The sequence below is a fragment of the Cucurbita pepo genome, chromosome LG12, assembly GCF_002806865.2.
Source record: "Cucurbita pepo subsp. pepo cultivar mu-cu-16 chromosome LG12, ASM280686v2, whole genome shotgun sequence".
Classification (NCBI taxonomy): Eukaryota; Viridiplantae; Streptophyta; class Magnoliopsida; order Cucurbitales; family Cucurbitaceae; genus Cucurbita; species Cucurbita pepo.
This window is the reverse complement of record NC_036649.1, coordinates 8,503,443-8,517,626: the sequence shown is the minus strand read 5'-3', so window position 1 is coordinate 8,517,626 and position 14,184 is coordinate 8,503,443. Positions and strand designations below refer to the sequence as shown.

Here is a 14,184-nt window from a genome sequence, read left to right as displayed (position 1 = left end):
ATGCGCTGTGTGCTGTCTACCCAATATTTTGCCAATTTAATATTCATACCAAATCCCTTGAAACCGGTTTTAAAAAACAAAAATAAAAACCAATTTTGTTAAATTTTAAACTTTATAAATAAAATCTTAGTTAAAATTTTTATTTTATGCATTTAATAAATTATAAAGTATATAATAAACAAAAATTAATTAACATTTTTATTATTATTATTATTTACATCTATATATTTTTGTTAATTTATTTAATAGTTAATTAATTTTGTTCAAAACTTTAATTTCTTGAAATTAATAAATTTAGGAAGATTTTTACCCTTTTCTTTGGGGTGAAGTAACTTGAATAAGGTAAAAAAATAAAAAATAACAATAAGTTTGAGATTATGGTCGATAAAAATTATTATTTTATTCCCTATAATTAAATATGAAGTTAATTATAAATTTAGTTTCAAATATGCCTGATATATATTTTGTATTATTGAAAATTAATCTATACTAAACGAGAGGCGGTATTCAGAACCGGTGTAACAATGCAAGTCAACTGATAGCAGATATTGTCATTTTAGGGCTTTTTCCTTTTGAACTTTTCTCAAGATTTTTAAACGTATGTACTCGGGAGAGGTTTTTACACCCTTATAAATAATGTTTCGTTCTCCTCTCCAACCTGTATGGGATCTCACAGACCGATCCGTATACACCCTTACTTTTCACTAGTTACTTTTGGAATTTACTCGACCAAGTTGTAAATTCTCGAGACTTAGGCTTCCCTAATACAATAATTTTTTTCTTTTTTTGTCAATGAATCGTGCATTCATAACAAGCTCAATTTAGAAGCTACACATGGATGAGCGGCCACGACACAATGTTTTGATGTGTATTAGTTAATACAACGTGTTAAATTGGATGATCTTAGAAAAAATAATTTATTTATAAGTTAGTTTATTAAAATTAATTTTTGCCTAAGTATTTACATATTTGGTTTTATTGTCATAAGTGATTTTAGATTAAATAATTTAATAGAGATAAAATCGCATTAAAGAATATTAAAACTTGATTTTCAAATTTTCATTCCGTAATTAATGAACTAAAAAAATATAATTAAAAAGATAATATTAGTTTCAAATATTCATTTTATTTTTAATGCGTCCATTTTGAGAGTATTGGATTTTGTATTAACATTTTTATAACTAAAATTAAAAATTATATATTAAATTTAAAATTTTTAAAAATGTCAAATAAAATTAGATAGTAGGCTAGCGATTTAATTTTTTAAAATATTTGTGTGAAGGGGTAATTACGGAAACTAGAAAAAATGAAGACGGCCCAACTGAAATATCACAAATTCCCGAATATAAATATAGGGCACTTATCGCTCCACGAAAAACCTAGAGTTTGAGAAAGGCGGAAACCCTAGTTCTGCAATCGGAGCTTTTGCCGGCCTTTGCTCACTGAATTCCGCAGCCATGGCGACTGCAAGGACCGTTAAGGATGTCTCTCCTCACGAGTTTGTCAAGGCCTATGCCGCTCATCTCAAGCGATCCGGAAAGGTACCTATTTGGTTTCCTCAAATCGGGCTTTTCTGTTTTGGTGGCTGAGAGAACTTGATTTTCGGTTCAACGGAGTTTTTAGGATGTCGATAAACAGAGCGAATACTGAATTTGAAGTTCCAACGGTTCTAGTTCTTTCGTGGAGTGTGCTTGATTCTGCATTGGTTTCCCATTTTATTTACTTGTTTTGGCCCCTATTGTAGGTTTTTTTCAACATATCCTTCACTATCAAGAATGGTGGTTGCAATTATTAGGCTGTAGACTTTTCTAATGACCTGCTACTAATTTGTAGCTAATAAACCAGTTATGATCTATAACATATGTGATTTTAGCTTATTTTCTGTGTCAATCATTGCCGAGCAGGTTGAACTCCCGCCATGGACAGATATAGTGAAAACTGCAAGATTCAAAGAACTTGCCCCATATGATCCTGATTGGTATTACGTGAGAGCTGGTTAGTTTCCCTTTTTCTTCTTTTTGACGTCCAATTATATGAAATAAATAAATAAAAATGTAATTTAATTGCGGCCGTTATGCATGTTCTATCTGTGGTATTCTTATGAACACTATTTCAAACTCATTCAGCATCCATGGCAAGGAAGATCTACTTGAGAGGAGGTCTTGGTGTTGGGGCATTTAAGCGAATTTATGGTGGAAGCAAGAGGAATGGAAGTCGCCCTCCACACTTTTGTGAAAGCAGTGGTGCCATCGCCCGGCACATTCTACAACAGTTGCAGGAGATGAACATTGTTGATGTGGACCCAAAGGGGTGAGTACAAACTTCTTATAGTCCATGTTTTATATAAATATTGGGGCTTGCATTGAGTCCAGACTCACTTTTAGCCTCGAGAACGCCTTCTTTGAACATAACAGGCTCATGCCTTCCATAGAGAAAAGCCTTATGCTTATGTAAAACAACCCATTGAGGCTTAAAATATTTATGCTTTCCGCAATGATTAGATAAATAATATTGATTTGCCTCATTATTTATAAATACAAATGTTTGAGTTGTGACAATTTGAATTATTGCTACGACTTTGAAACATTGAAGAAAAGAAATTATAGTATGAGTCAATCCTACTTCTGATAATAGCAAGTGATGTTAAAGATTAAGGGTCAAATTGTAGTAGAGAGGTTCTTGTATTTTATTTGATTAACTAATTTAGGATTTTAATTACATTTGAGACTTACCCCTCACACTACCTCAAGTCTTATTGCCTGCTCATGTCGAACAACTTTGAGGCTGCCTCCCATTGCAACTGATTATTCATTTGATTATGTTGGTTGATGTGTTTTTCATTTTGGGTTTGCAGTGGAAGGAGAATTACTTCAAGTGGGCGACGAGATCTCGATCAAGTTGCTGGCAGAATTGTTGTTGCCCCTTAGATTGATCAATTACCTGTTTTGTTAACTCGAGACTTATATTTTGCTGATGAGATATAATTTCTTATGTTTTGCGCAATTAAAGTTTTAGATTTAGCTGTTGAAAGATTTTCCAGATGAAGATGGTTGCTCATGTTTTATCTCGAGTTTTGAATTGTCTGTCATTTGCTCTTCCGTTCATTATATTTTTTATGCTCTCAATGTTTTATCAACACTAACTTTGATGCTTGGCCTACAGAAGTTTTGCATTTAGAGGTATATTTATTCAGTTTTGTTTATTTAGTTCCTATTTCAGAAAAGTTCATTTTTTTATTTTAATACACAAATGTGATGAAATATAGATTGATTTACACGTTGTTTGAACTCTTTGTCACCTATGCCATTTTTTGATGTTAAATGGCGAGAATGAAATTATAACTATGATGTTAGAACATTTGGTTGTTAGAAAGCAAGGTTCGTTTTAGCGGTGGACGAAGCACGCTAATACCTTGACAATAATATAATAGTATGGTTGAAGTGTCTTTACTTTTAAATGTTCACGGTTTAATACTATATGAAAAAATTGCTTTTATTATTACTATTTTGAAAATATATTTATTAAATTTGAATGTGCTAAATTGGAATTAGTCTTTAATCGATGCCCAAAATAGTATTTTAACAAAAAAGAAAAATTCTCAATATTGTGCAAAAAAAAGTCATTACTACTTGGTAAATAGATAATAGTGGGCACTTTTGAATTTTATATATTGTAAATTTTATAAATTGTAAATATTAATTTAAAAGATAAATATCTTACTAAAGGATCATATGTGAGTTAATTTTTATTGAGTAATTATGATTTCATATGGTTTGTAATTAGATCAGGCAAGGAGGCTAATTTATAATTAGATCATAAAAGTCAAACCTATTACATAATTAATGGTGTTTGAAGTATAAGTTGATAAGATAAACTTTTAACTGAAATATAATCAAAAGTTAATAAATGAAAATTAATTAATTGTTTAGTTAATTGAGCTCATTATACGGCTCTATAACAATTTTCTATTACCTTATAGATATCAATTATTTTACTCTTTTAATATTATTATAACTAGAATTCACCTTGTTTCCAACCTGGATAACAATCAATATATACATAATTCAAAGGTAAAAAAGCGCATCAAAGTAAGCGTTAAACAAAAATTTTAAAGACAAAAAATATATTTTAAATTACGACAAAAAAAAAATTGTAAATATTATCGATATTTCCATATTATTTTTTCCTTTTTAAATCATACTCATTTTTATTAAGTTTTAGTTCCTCTTATCCACTTCCAACCTACTATTTGAACTCCAAAAACTTTTGTTCTTTTTTTCCTTCTTTTTGGAGAAATGGACAATCCCATTTGTTAAAAGGGTTGACCTAATCCAATTTTATTTGGTTTGGTTTAATAATTTTGAGCTCAAACCTCAACTAACATAACATCAACCTAATTTTTTTNTTTTTTTTTTTTTTTTTTTTTGTCGAAAGTATATTCTTTAATCAAATAACTTAATTTCATAAAGTCAACAAACGTATAAAAAAATGTCAAAAGTCAAACTAAGACAGGATTTAAGCTATTATCCTAAAATAAAATGTAAATTTTAAAAAAATATATTATAATTTAGTTTTTTTTTCTTTTGAATNAACAAACAAACAAATCCACTCTACCATATACTTAGCTTTATGCTTAATCCTCGAACCCAATCTAGGTAACCTATAACTACTACTAGTTGCCACGTGTGGTTTGATACCAAGACAAACATATTAGCTTACCAATAGCTAAGAATTAAGAAAATAATATAATTTAAAATAACCCAATGTTTTAATTTAATAATTTTTGTGATTTAATTCTTCAAAATCTATAAAATAATTCCGGATTTAATTATTAAATTATGCTTAATTTTAGATTTAAAATCTCAGTCTTATTATTATTTTTTATATTTTATAATGAAATATAATGATAAAGTTAAAAATAATATATATTAATTTGAGAATTCGAAATTTAAACTCAAATTTTTATTTTAAATATATTTTATTTACGTTACATTTACATTTATGGGTATGGGAAAAAAAGTTAAAAATTTTGGTTGGTTGGTTAGAAAAAAAGACTTCTTCATAAATTTAAATTAAATTGGAAAGAAAAATAAATAGTAAAATATTTGGAAGTGAAGCCAATGCCGAGTTGGTTAGCCCAACCCAACTCCCTCTACTTACTTCTTTCTCTAAATTCCAATTTTGCCCTTTCTTTTATTTCTCGGTTATCATCTACCCTTCTTATCGGTAATTGACATGTATTGATTTTATTAATATCGAATGTTTAAATTCTCGTACCTCATATTTTAAATTTAGTCGTTATAATGGTTTATTTACCTAATTCGAACGTGATTAATTAAAGTGTTGACATGAACATAACTCAATAATAATTTATATCAGTTGTAGCTTTTTTATTTATACAATTATTGATTTGAGATAATGAGTACGAAAGTTTAAAGTACGGTTAATAAGTCATTAATTACCGATTTTAGAATTTTAGAAGAAATATATTTTGATTTCTAATTATTGAATTTATATAAAATATTAATATAATTTAAAAATTTATAGGGTTAAATTTGTAATTTAACAGGCACACGTGTGGAAACGTGCACAAATCAAGGTGAAACTTCTCTCGTTTTTAAAAACAAAAAAGGAAATAAAAACGACGGCGTTTGAATGTGGAAAAAAAGTAACGGTTTTATGTAAATAAAAATATGAAATATGATTTTTTGGGAGCTTAATTAATTTATTTTATTCCTTTAATCTCCCTCTTCCCTCTCCGCGTAACTATATATTTAGTTGAGTTACAGGTTAGACATTGGAGCTCAACTCTCTCTCTCTCATCAAGTCTCTGAATCTAGAGAGAGAAACAAAAACCTCACTTCCATGGCTGCCGAGGAACTTCGTGTAGAAGAAGCATTGCCATGGCTTCCTAGTCAAGTTCTTGACGAGGCTTGCGATATCAAGGTTTTTCTCTACTTCTACTTCTCTTAATTACTCGATTAATTTTCTTTTTCAGTTCTGTTTTCTGTTTGTTTCTCAGGAAAACAAAATTTTCCGAGAAAAGTTTTTTATGTTCCGTGTTAATTTTTCTTTGCCGCTTCTTTTGTATGATCATCAGGTGTATATGAGGCAACACCACCACAAACAACAACCGTACTTCCTCCAGCGGCAACGGCGCCACGATCGTCCTCTGTTATCGTCTTCTGATTTCGCTCTTTCATCGGTACGGTACTGTTACAGTTTGATCGCGATTTTAATTTCTTCACGCACTAGGTTACGATTTCGACTGTGTTCTTGATTTTGTTGTTTTTGATTCGGTGAAATTGAATTAGAATCAGAAATCGAAGTTCAGTAATGTCTCTTCTCTGCCGCACCAGAGGCAAAAACCAGCGGTTTCCGCGGCGAATTGGACGGCTGGAGGACATGGAATGCAAGCAATCTTCCTCGATTGCGGGCGGCAATTAGGAGGCACCGGCGTTTTTCTTCCTCGAGGAACGGGCGGCACCAATTACCAACCAAACAAGAAGCCAGGTACGATTCCGATTAATCCTTTAATTAATCAGTAATGATTCCAATGAGATATTAAAAAAATGAAAAAACAAAAACAAGGAAGAATTCTGTATTCGTGCGTACCCGTTTCTGCTTCTCTCTCTCTGTTTTCAATCAATTAATGGAAAAACGAGGAACAAGAAACAGAGAGAGAAAGGAATTTGCCTCTTCATTCCTCGTTTTAATTAATCAAACTAGAATATTATTGTTCATATTGAATTAAAAATGAGATTCTGGGAACTACATGTCATAATCAAATGAAAATCAACTAATTGTAAATATAATATCTATTCTTTGAATGTCATCCTAGGAACCTCTAATTCTCAATTGATTATGAATTCTTATAAATATTTAGATATTTGGTCTTAAAATTGGGCTTCCACGATAATATACCAAACAAAATTTTATATTTATCTAATAAATTTTATGTTACTCTTATATCTATGTGATTATCCAGATATTCGGTACTGAACTATTAAATTTGATTGATATTCGATCTAAATTGAGTATTATTTAAATTATTCTTATTCTTTTGTTGTCATTATCAACTACTTTTGAGATAATCTTTTGTGTTTATCTAATACAGTTTCAAATTCACTATTAATTTGCTATCGTATTAAATAAGAATATATACTAAATAAATATTAAATGATGATATAATACAGGTTGTTTACGAAACTAAAGTAATTAGGAGTGGAAATAATAGTTACCATAAAAATGATTTTGTGTTATATATATGTCAACAAACTCTTACTATATAAGGTCATATTAATGTATTTTATAGATTTAGGATTTAGGACATGTTTAGAAAGTTGCTTTTAAAATAGCTTTTGTTGGGGATTAAATTAATTAAAATACCTTTGAAGGATTTAGATAAAATTCCAAAATACCCTTAAATTAAAATAATAATAATAATAATAATAATAAATGTTAAAAAAATACTTAAATCTGATTTTAAAAATACTCTTTTTAACTTTTAAAACTATTTAGAAAATACCATTAATTTTTTTTAAAACTTAAAAAACGTCTTTAAGATTTTTTAAAAAATTTAAAAATATTCTACTATTGAACTTTAAAAAAAATTAATATTTTTTTGTAATAAAGGGAGAGAGAGTTAATAATAATTTTAAAAGTTGGTGGGTATTTTTTAAATATAGTATTTTTTTTTTAATTTAAAGGTATTTTTAAAGTTTTTAAACAAAGTCTAATTCTTTATATATATATTTTTAATTTTTTTTAAGTTCAAAAGATACCATTAAAATTTTGAAAGTTTATATGTATTTTTTTTAGAGAATCTAAAAAATTTCGAGATATTTTTGTTAATTTATCAATAAATTACAACATAAATTTAAATATTTTCTAATAGTTTAATTTATTCATTTTTGGAAGTGTGTTGTGTTTTTTATTTTAAAAACGTTGACATTTTCTAAATGTTTAATTAATTTATTTTTCCCAAGTGTATTATGTTGCATCTTTTTTTTAGTAGGTAAAATCTAATACAAAATTTTTGTTATAAATTAATCAGATAATTATTTCTTGAAACTTTATGACCTATTGTATAAGGACAAATAATAAGATTCATAATTTTAGACTGAAAATGGCAATATTATTTGCAGCTTGCTCCATGGTTCTGGTCCCTGCTCGTGTTGTTCAAGCTCTTAATCTCGATGTGCAAGCACTAGGACTGCAAATTTCCCCCCGTAAAGGTATGCTCGTGTATTTTCTAAATTCCTATTACATGTAAACTAGATGATACGTTTGAAACACTTTTAAAAGTTTAAGAATGTTTTTTAAATAAAATATTAACATTTTCTATTTAACCTTAGTGGTAAGAAGGGTATTTTTGGTATTATTGAAAATTTAGTAATATTTTAGAGATAATGTTGAAATTTTGAGACTATTTTTTTTAATTAATTTAAATATTGTTATTCTAAAATATTTTATTAACAAAAAGTAATTTGGTATGATTTATTACAGATCCCAAAATTAATCAAAATGGTAGAGAATGCAACTCGATGGTAAAAAATAAGAAGGGCAAAGATGTAAAGTGCTCCTTCGTGTCCCGAAATCAAGCCCATTCATCCCAAGAGATATTCCTTCCAAAGGAATGGACCTATTAATATCCAAATTACTCACATATTTGTACATTTCAATAATGTCATATTACAGTGTTCGTAAAAGTTTTACGACGAATCAAATATCGTTTTATCATTTTCTTTTTTTTAATTGTTTTAATTTTTTTTATTTAGTCCACCAATTGGATGTGTAAAAATCGAACAATCAACCTTTAAGATAATTATTCGGTAATTTATGCATTGAACTATGTTCAAATCGACGATTTTTCTTTTCAAATGTTATGTATATGCCGTTTCTGTCGACTTTTAGATGTTTGTTTTAGAAGGAAAAAAAAAGTTCGATTGCTTGTTATTTTGTCGTGATTGAGCTTGAACTCACAAATATGAATACTAGAGACGATGAATATTCATACTCAAGATAATTCAAGTCGAAGATAATTAGAATTATCTAGAAATAGAAACAAACTGGTTTTAAATTTAAAAAAATTGGTCGACATGTCTACTAGTGGTATAACAATCTCGGGAGAGAAACGAATTGAAAATGGGTGTTAATGACAAAAAAAAACTAAACATTTTACCATTTTATTAAATTATTTAATTGAATGAGTTAACTAATTTTATTATGAATTAATTGATTAATAATTTTATTTATGATATCAATATATATTATAATTTAAGGAAATATAACTCGACATTATTGTTATATTATATTGTTTCTATCTAGTACAAACATATACTTCAACCTACATAGAATAATTATTATTAATTAAAATATCTCGAAATGTAATTTCTTTTAATAACTGATAAAAAAAAACTTTAATTACGCACTAAATATATATTTTAATTATTTTTAGTGTAGTTCGATTTCACAATATTAAATGAAAGAAATTCTAGATGAAAAAAGAAAAAGAATATTGTTTTTATAATTTTTATTTTAAGAAACATATACGTATAAAACGGTGTCGTATCGTGTTCCCTCCCTCTACTCCCTTTTTCCCGTCCCATTTTTCAATTCAAATATACAAACACATCCCTCGCAAAACAGCTTTTCCCTCTCTCTCTCTCTCTCTCTCGCCGGAATGGAGGGAGAAGGTACCTCAGAGATGGAGTATACGGAGATCGAATCCTCCGCCGATTACTTCGACAGCTCCATACTGTTTAATATCATCAACGATGTCTCCGCCTTCGTCTTGTATATGCACCAACAAGTCCCTTCGTAAGTTACTCCTTCCAATTCCAACGTATTTTCCGTTTGTTAACTTCGAAACTGCTGGAAAACGGGGGCAAAATCCATTCAGGTTCGATTCCCGATGGATAATGTGTGATCGATGTTACGTTTGGTTCAACCTTGGCGATTATGACTATGATCGACACTTTTAGTTTGTTAAGTTTTGAGTCGATTGTAGTTGCTGCCTGATTTATGCACGTGGTTGGACTTGATTACCTCAGTCACTCTGTTTGAAATTGTGCCTTGTGAGTTTGGGGGAGGAAAATTAAGGATTCTAGGAGCAATGAGATTTGTTCGATTCGAAATTTACTGAGGCTTTCGCTCTGTAAGATTTGGGAAATTTAAATACTCATTTTTGGTATGTTGAAATTTTCAACCTGTATCTATTCTAAATGTCATATAATATTAGTGATTCGTTTTAGGATTTGTAAATTGCTGAGATGATCGTTTAAAAATGTGTTCCGGATGGAATCGTGAATAGAAAAATGCTAACGTGTCCTTCAGGTCGAGGTTCAAATCTCGGTGCCCAAAAAACGATGAATAGAAGAATGAATGTTGTCGGCTAACAGAACATTTATTTTGCCTAACATTGCTTAATTTGTTCTTTTTATCTGTTTTGTGTCTCTTCTATGATTTTTGCATGTGTCGTATGGCCTGTAATGCAATGTTTTTTGATTGTTTCTTTCCTAGTATTACAAAAAGCCCTTGCAAGAACACCTTTATAAAGTAAATATTGTGGATGATATGTTCTTGAGAAAGAACTCTAGGAGAAAGCTTTAAAAGAATTAAAATATTTTCTTTTGTATTGAAAATACTGTGTCAGTGACTTTATGTAGAGGCCAACTGTTAATTACAAGAACAAACCAGATGAACAGAAGCTAATTAACTAAACAGAAACAGACCAACGGAGCAGAAAATAATCGCTACTAATGATTCTCCTTAACAGTGGAGAAAAGGATCACCCATTAAAGAAACGAACATACGTAGTGTTGGATGATGAAAGTCCCACATCGGCTAATTTAGGGAATGATCATGGGTTTATAATCAAAGAATACTCTCTCTATTTGGCTGAGGCCTTTTGGGGAAGCCCAAAGCAAAGCCATGAGAGCTTATGCTTAACTGGACGATATCATACCATTGTGGAGAGTCGTGTTAGACACGTAGCTTTTGTTATTTTGAGACTGAAAATCAGTATGCGAGAACACCTTTTAGTCTTTGAAATAAAATGTAATCTACATTTTAAATGTACATGTACACAGAGTTAAAAACTTCTCTTTTCAGTTTCATTAGACATTGGTTTTCTGGTTCAATCTTCAGTAGATCACTTATATCTAGGAAGCCAAAAGTTCATAAATTTTATACATCCCCTACTCTGGATCCTCCTCCATTTTGCTATAAACTAGAATTATACGATTTACAAGGATTCAACATTGTATGAGATATCTATTTGGTATGCTTGTACCATAAGCACTGATGTCTGGTGGCTTATGTGCAGAATCCTACAGGACATGAGCATTGAATTTGACACCTTGCATGAAGAATACAAAGAGCTGGTATGTTAGCTGAGAAAGGGTAGTTTCCTTTACACTTTTTTGCATCAATCTGAGGATCATAAGAACGGTTATTTTTAGGGAAGTGAATTGGCACAGAATGAACTAAAAGCATCGTCACGAAGAAAGCATACTGGCAGAATGAGGGAGGTCAGACAGGGAATTAAGAGAATGGAGAAGTTAATGAATTCAGTCTCTGGGTTTCAAGCTGCCATCAAAACGTTGATTAGTGAGACTCCTAACGTCCAGGAAGTACTATTAATTCTTGGAGCAACCCCACTGCGGCCGCAATATGTTTATGAACTGTGCTTTTCACATAAAAATGTTGTGGTAAGAGGTGCAGATTACTTCGTCAAGCACAAAGCAGCAGAAGTTCTTTCAAGAAAGGTGCGTGTGAATTGTAGTACTTTTCCTAAATTTTTTCAGTATTTGATTCAAGTTTTGTTGTTAATAGCAGGCTATTCGAACATTAATCTCAAAGGATGCTGGGTCTGCCTCATATCCAGGTACACAGTTGTGCACATTAAAGCAAATTGATCAAGTTGGGAGAAGAATTCTCATCCTTGAAATTTTCTCATTAAGAAATGATAACATATTCTTCTAGGCCCTACTAAGTTGTTTCTATTGGTGAAGGCCCCTTCCTCTATCAATCTGCCCTTGCACTTCATTCCAAAACGTGAATTCCGGTATAGCAAAAAGGTAACCGTTGGACGTTTTTGCTTTTATTTTCATATGAGGATATTAATGAGATCATCTTGGAGGTTCTGTGATCTATCTCTCTTTTATTGAAGAGTGCTTTATCTTGTTTCCGGTTAAATCAATTATTAATGGTAAAGAGAATCTTCTTAATGTCAGTTAGCTGAGGGACTGGAATGCCAACCAGTTTTCTAACAAAAGAATATAGTATGTCCATTTATGACAAAAAACAGTTATTTTCCAACTGCCTACAGTATCCTGAATCTCCCAATCATATTAGATTATCTAGTTCCATGAGAATTTGACTGTTTTAGTATAATATACTACATCACTTTTCATTTATCAATATCATTTGGTATTAGATCTTTCGGTTTGATCCAAATGCATAATCTGCGGTTATAAGAGGATGTTGATCATCTTGATTGTCCAGACTATGAAGCACCATTGCGTGCATCTTTCTTGGTGCATTGGAATCTGTTAATCAATTTGTTATCGTATAAAACAAAGATCTTTGATGCAGATAAAGCCTTTCAAACTACGATTTAAATGCAAAGCCCAAATCCACCAGATGAATGATCCTGGTCTTGATCGTGAATTTCAAGTTGGAAACTCTGATGACTTGGCCAACTCTTCGGTAGAAGATTCAATCTGGTATGGAATGTTTAATATTGAGTTATTATTATGGAATTGTGAACCTTGACTAGATATAGGATAGATATAGGATATATAAGTAAATAACATCCTCTATGAGATCCCACATCGGTTGGTGAAGAGAACGAAACATTCTTTATAAGGGTGTGGAAACCTCTCCCTAGCAGACGTGTTTTAAAAACCTTGAGGCAAAGCCCGAAAGGGAAATCCCAAAGAGGACAATATCTGCTAGCGGTGGGCTTGAGCTGTTATATACTCTCTATTGATATAAAGTCTCTTGAGTGAAATCAAAAGCAAAAATATGAGAGTTTATGCTCAAAGTAGACAATATCACATAAAGTAGACAATATCACATTAATGCGGAGATAAATGAAAAAAGAGTTTGTTGTCTATAATAAATTTCCATTCATTGTTCAAGAAAAATGATTGATTAAGTATATATTAGTATTGACATTTAATACGTCGGGTTAGGTCTTAAAATGGTGCGTTGTCTGGTGCGTTGTCTGTGAGTGATTAGCTTTGCAGACATCAATAGAAGGAGGGTGCTATTGTTAAGAAATAAAGTTAGTTTAAGAACAATATAATCTCATAGACTCATATCAAGTCATTGGATGACATTTTTAGTTTTAAGAACCATGCTCATTTACTAATATTTTTCTTTAGAAGGCATTAGAGATCATTAAACTAAAAATTAAAAAAAAAAAAAAAAATGGTTTGGTGAAAGTATGTGCCAAATTAAGAGCTTTGATCCTTTTATGCAACAATATCAATACTTCATTCATCATTCCAGGTTTCAATGTCGACATGCAATCAAGGGGATAGCATTCAACAGACCTGATGAAGATTGAAAGTGCCGACTGGCAAAGTTACAATACAAGTAAACACTAACCTGTAAACTTGCTAATGAATTGCTTCTAATTGTATTTTGTAGGCCAAAAATCCTTGACCTTCGAGATTTTAGCTTTCGATATGCAGCAGGTGATCTGGACTAGGATTTACATCCTTTTAGCTATAATTTCATTGGTGGCGATTTAAGTAAACTTCTATGTTGTCCTTCAGCTATTAAAATGGTGAGTCTTAGTTAAGTCTTCTTACTACCAAATATGCCAAGCTTTGTAATCTCAAATCGTGCTTTCTCTAACTTGGTCATAGTTCATTGGTTACAACGTAACTTTGAAAGTTTAATCACCTCCAATTTATTCTACCAAAAAAATTGTCCTATGTTTTTCTTTCGGATTTGGACGAGAGCTGGGATGAAGATGAGGCGATGAGGCGAGGCATATAATCCTTGTACCCGACTCCATTTAGCTAATGGGAGGAATCTTTCTTTACTCCTTCCCCTATGTGGATGGGAGGAATCTTTCTTTACTCTCTCCCCTATTTCTTGTGGGTCTCGTCCTACACTTTAAATGGACATCTCTAGTTTAGTTTAAATGGACATCTCTAGTTCAAC

General features: G+C 30.7%; 3 protein-coding genes across 8 annotated transcripts; all 3 read left to right on the top strand.

The window, feature by feature from the left end:
* The first annotated feature begins 1,365 nt into the window (after positions 1–1,365).
* LOC111806410 (40S ribosomal protein S19-3-like) lies at positions 1,366–3,125 on the top strand. The gene is made up of 4 exons (XM_023691710.1): positions 1,366–1,541; positions 1,905–1,995; positions 2,127–2,310; positions 2,855–3,125. Exons 1-4 carry the CDS (start codon positions 1,458–1,460, stop codon positions 2,925–2,927), a joined length of 432 nt encoding a protein of 143 aa, XP_023547478.1. The 5' UTR covers positions 1,366–1,457; the 3' UTR covers positions 2,928–3,125.
* A 2,680-nt stretch (positions 3,126–5,805) lies between these two features.
* LOC111807346 lies at positions 5,806–8,750 on the top strand. 3 transcript variants are annotated; one of them, XM_023693034.1, is made up of 5 exons: positions 5,806–5,946; positions 6,101–6,205; positions 6,360–6,513; positions 8,148–8,237; positions 8,509–8,750. In XM_023693034.1, the coding sequence occupies exons 1-5, from the start codon at positions 5,866–5,868 to the stop codon at positions 8,649–8,651; spliced, it is 573 nt and encodes a 190-aa protein (XP_023548802.1). In that variant the 5' UTR covers positions 5,806–5,865; the 3' UTR covers positions 8,652–8,750. The 3 variants fall into 3 exon arrangements, with proteins under 3 accessions (XP_023548802.1, XP_023548801.1, XP_023548800.1); XM_023693033.1 differs by having other exon boundaries at positions 5,815–5,946; positions 6,321–6,513; XM_023693032.1 differs by having other exon boundaries at positions 5,815–5,946; positions 6,315–6,513.
* Positions 8,751–9,656: 906 nt separating this feature from the next.
* LOC111807345 lies at positions 9,657–13,828 on the top strand. Of its 4 annotated transcripts, XM_023693029.1 has the most exons (8): positions 9,657–9,822; positions 11,330–11,387; positions 11,466–11,771; positions 11,839–11,890; positions 11,989–12,083; positions 12,601–12,731; positions 13,522–13,608; positions 13,693–13,828. In XM_023693029.1, the coding sequence occupies exons 1-7, from the start codon at positions 9,686–9,688 to the stop codon at positions 13,577–13,579; spliced, it is 837 nt and encodes a 278-aa protein (XP_023548797.1). In that variant the 5' UTR covers positions 9,657–9,685; the 3' UTR covers positions 13,580–13,608; positions 13,693–13,828. The 4 variants fall into 4 exon arrangements, with proteins under 4 accessions (XP_023548797.1, XP_023548798.1, XP_023548796.1 ...); XM_023693030.1 differs by having other exon boundaries at positions 11,842–11,890; positions 13,522–13,828; XM_023693028.1 differs by having other exon boundaries at positions 13,522–13,828.
* The last annotated feature ends 356 nt before the right edge of the window (positions 13,829–14,184 follow it).